This window comes from Pan troglodytes, chromosome 5 (assembly GCF_028858775.2).
Source record: "Pan troglodytes isolate AG18354 chromosome 5, NHGRI_mPanTro3-v2.0_pri, whole genome shotgun sequence".
Taxonomy (NCBI): Eukaryota; Metazoa; Chordata; class Mammalia; order Primates; family Hominidae; genus Pan; species Pan troglodytes.
In genome coordinates, this window is record NC_072403.2 from 5988157 (window position 1) to 5991959 (window position 3803).

Consider the following 3803-nt stretch of genomic DNA (forward strand, 5'->3'; position numbering starts at 1 on the left):
AGAAGAGAAGCCGGAGAAAAATCGGCCAATTAGACTACTGTAAAAATGTGTGTCTCCATGTTTGTCCTCCCTCCTGAAATAAGAAATTCATAGCTGGGGGTGGGGAGTAGATGGGGGCTGGGGGAAAAACTTTCTCACATTCACAGAGCAGCTTCCCTCAAAGCGGCACGGAATCGGGAACCCCACTCAGGACAGGGGAAAACGGCCAAGTTCCTAGAAATTTGTTTTCTTTGTGGGGAGCAATTCATGATGGGCGTTCTTGTCTGGTTTCCCCCCACTCCGTCCCCTGACGCCGAGTAACACTTAAACCTTTCTAGTTGCAAAGTCTTTTCAGAGTTTTTTTTTTTTAAGAAATAAGTTTTGAAAATTCTAGTGCTTAAAATATATATATATATATATATTTATATTTATATTTATAGCCTTTTATTTTCCCTGAGTACATGTTGGCCACTACATTCCAAATTGATCTCAAATGGTTTTCCAGCTTGTTGGGGGGTGATGAAAAATAAATGGAGAATATATTTACATGCCCTCCTATTCTTTTCTTTTAGAAGTCTCATAAATAGTAAATTTCCTATTTTAAAAGCCAGGACATTTTCAATCTCAAATATTTGGAATTTTTAAAGGCCATATTAAAATGGATTACTTCTGCTATCTATAATAAATATGAATTGTGAAAATAAATTGTTTGAGGGAAAATAATGTAGGTTTTAAAAAGTTCCATTTAGAAAGGGAAGAATGAGACGTAATAGAAAATAAACGATGTAGTGTAGTGACTTAGCATTTTATTTCGTCTATATAACTAGGCTTAATTTTAACACCTTAATTTTAACATTAAAGATGGCACGTCAGACACACAGATAAGAAATCAATGTTCTGAAATTAATATCCTACTTACATTAAACATCCCTATCAGGAAGACACAGAGAGTAGAAGCATTTTGCACTAGACTTAGGAATAATACTTCCAGTTCCAAGGAAGTGAAGAAGGGGGAACATGTTTGGCATGGGAGGCTGTGTTTTTGTTTGCTTGCTTGTTTTTCTTTTAATGCCAGAACAAAATACCCCACTCACGTTCATAGTACCCCAGGAAATGTGCAAATCGGGAAAGCCATAGAAGCCACAACCGAAGGCAAGAAAAGATGACTTGACGCCCTGCGAAGGTTACGTTCAGGTGGTTTTTAGAGGAACGTAATCCAGCTGTTTCTTTCTAACCATTTTGCAGCGAACAGAAGTTCGTGTTTGCTCTCCAGCGGGATTCAGATGCACACGCCCAGTATGGGCCGCGCAAGGTGGAGTGAGCAGCTGCGGGTCGCTCCCCACTCCCACCTGGCTCTAGGAGGGCCCTGCGGAGTTGGCCAGGGAACTGGGCGTGGGCGATACTAAAAAAACTGGTGAGGTCCCCTCTCCGCCCAAAGGGGCAGCCAGCGATGTCAGCCTAGAGCCCTCTGCCACTGCCTGATACCTCAGCAGCGCCGACGCGGCCGACAGGTGCCCGCCCAGCACCGCGCCCTTGGTGGGAGCGCAGCCGTTGGCGTAGTCCTCCTCCTGATGCTGCTGCTATTGCTGCAAAATTGTCCGAGCAGCGGCGGCGGCGAACACTTGCAGCAAAGGGGAAGCGGCCTGGGGATGCAACAGGCTTGATGGTCGCTGGAGCAGGTGGCAGTAGCTCCACGCGGTCGGGGACAAACTCTGCGCAGCCCCTGTACCCGCTCCCCTGACCCCTTGCATAATACTCTCAATGCTGAAAGAGATGCATCCGCCTCCCGGTGGCGACGCCAGACCCTTGCCCTCCTCCCAAGGCTGAGGACCAAGTGAGGGCTGCAGCACGGGAAGGGTGCCGGGGTCGCCAGGTCTGCGCCTTCTGCTTTCTTCGGTGCCCCGGCATAGACAGGGGCCGAGAGCAGTAGGTAGCGAAGGGGATGCGGGTGCAGCAGAGCGTAAGGGCGTCTCCCCGGGTCGGTGTTGGGGTAGGCCCCCGGGACTGGCTGCAGCGGGGCAGGGGCCCCAAGCAGAGGGCCTGGGCGGGGGTTGTGCAGGGCGGCGTGTGCAGCAGATAGAGGGAAGGGGTGGGGCAGGTGGGCTCCCGGGGTCAGTTGGTGGCGCTTGAAACGCTTCCTACGCCGGAGAAAGCTGCCATTGTCGAACATGTCCTGGGAGGCGGGGTCCAGGCTCCAGTAGTTGCCCTTGCCTGGGTGGCCCGGCTCGCGGGGGATCTTGACGAAGCAGTCGTTCAGCGAGAGGTTGTGGCGGATGCTGTTCTGCCAGGCGGGGAACTTGCGGCGGTAGTAGGGGAAGCGGCCACTAATGAAGGCGCAGATGCCGCTGAGCGTGAGGCGCTTGTGCGGGTTTTGCAGGATGGCCATGGTGATGAGCGCGATGTACGAGTAGGGGGGCTTTGCCGGCTGCCGGGCATCTTCAGAGGCCGCCGCAGACGTTGGCGGTGCCCTGAACTTGGTGCCAAACTCTGAGGGGTCGCTCGGGCCGCCGCCGCCCTCGATGTGCTCTCGGGGAAGCGCAACCCCGCCCCACCGGGCCACCTGCAGCCCCGGCTGGAGTGACTGCTCTAGGAACTGCTGGCTCGCCTCCTCCTCCTCGTCTTCATCTTCCTCCTCTCCCAGGACATCGATTTTACCGTCTTCCCCATCGGAGTCCCGGAGGCTGCGCTGCGGTGTGGAGCGAAGGCGCTCAGCTCTTGGCAAGTTCATGGAGGAGCAGGTGCTTCAGTCGCAGGGGATGTGGCGGCCGATCACCTGGCCTGGGGCGGGCTGAGCTAGAAGCCTGGGATGAATGTTGCAAGAAGCAGGAACGCTAGTGGTTACCCTTTGGGATGTTTTCGTCTGCTTGTTTCTACTCCTTTGCAACAACGTCCGGCAAAGATGCCTTTGCCTTTTATAAAAGCTTCTTCAAGACCATGTGTGGTGGACTCCCCCCTTTATAACCCTTCTTCCCGTACCTCGGAGCGGTGCCACTTCCTCCTAACGTAGTCCAGGGATGATGGTCTTCTGGGCAAACACCCGTCCGGAGAAAAGCCCAGCCCCCTCCTCCTCGCACCCACCTGCCACCAAGGAAGATGCTCTACTCATCCGGTGCAGCCAGACAGTTGGCAAGCCTTTGCACAGGTTCTGTTAAGGCGCATTTAAACCCGCGCAAATAAAAGCGAGGTAGGAAAGTATGATACTCAACATTCTATGATATCAGTGAGCAGCAGAAGGCCCCCCAGAAAGCTGTCTCTGGTCCAGCGGTGAGGAGCCCCCACAGGTAGGAGCCACCAAGCGCAGTGACCGCGTGCTCTGCTCTCCAGCCCGTGTCAGATCCGAGGGGCACTTTGCAAACTCTCCGAGGCCAGGAGGCCATGCATCCTCTTTACCTCCTGCCCTGGCCATGACTTCCATCATCCCCAATCTGACCCTCACCACTATCAGGCACCCTGAAAGGGAGCGCGTTCGTGGATGGTAAATGCTAGCCCCATGGGCAGGGGCTTCGTGGCCTGTGCCATGTGACCCTCCCTGACACAGCTGCCTGGACCTCAGCCAGGATTTTGGACTCGGGGAGCAGGTCATCAGTCACACCCTTGGCAGGACCTGTCCTGGGAGCCCTCTGTGTGTGGGGAGCTGCCTCATTCCCCTGTGAACACAGTAGGGCATCATGGGGTACGACGGTGAGCACTGGGGCTACCCTGGGGGCTGGGCTCAGTCCTGAGGTCAGGCCCAACCTAAGCTGGGCAGCCTGGTGTCAGCTGCAAGAACCCTCTTCACCTTCCTCATTCCTACATGACTTTCTGACGTAGGCCATCGGGTGGGA

General features: G+C 54.0%; 1 protein-coding gene across 1 annotated transcript; it reads right to left on the reverse strand.

Annotated features, from left to right (window-relative positions):
- Positions 1-768: 768 nt before the first annotated feature.
- On the reverse strand, positions 769-3416 carry LOC129144201 (forkhead box protein D4-like 3). Its single transcript, XM_054685562.2, has one exon. The coding sequence runs from the start codon at positions 2705-2707 to the stop codon at positions 1466-1468; it is 1242 nt and encodes a 413-aa protein (XP_054541537.1). The 5' UTR covers positions 2708-3416; the 3' UTR covers positions 769-1465.
- Positions 3417-3803: the final 387 nt, after the last annotated feature.

What these genes read in the sequence shown, in the direction of transcription:
- LOC129144201 (XM_054685562.2), bottom strand. Translation starts at nt 2,707, where the DNA reads ATGAACTTGCCAAGAGCTGAGCGCCTTCGCTCCACACCGCAGCGCAGC.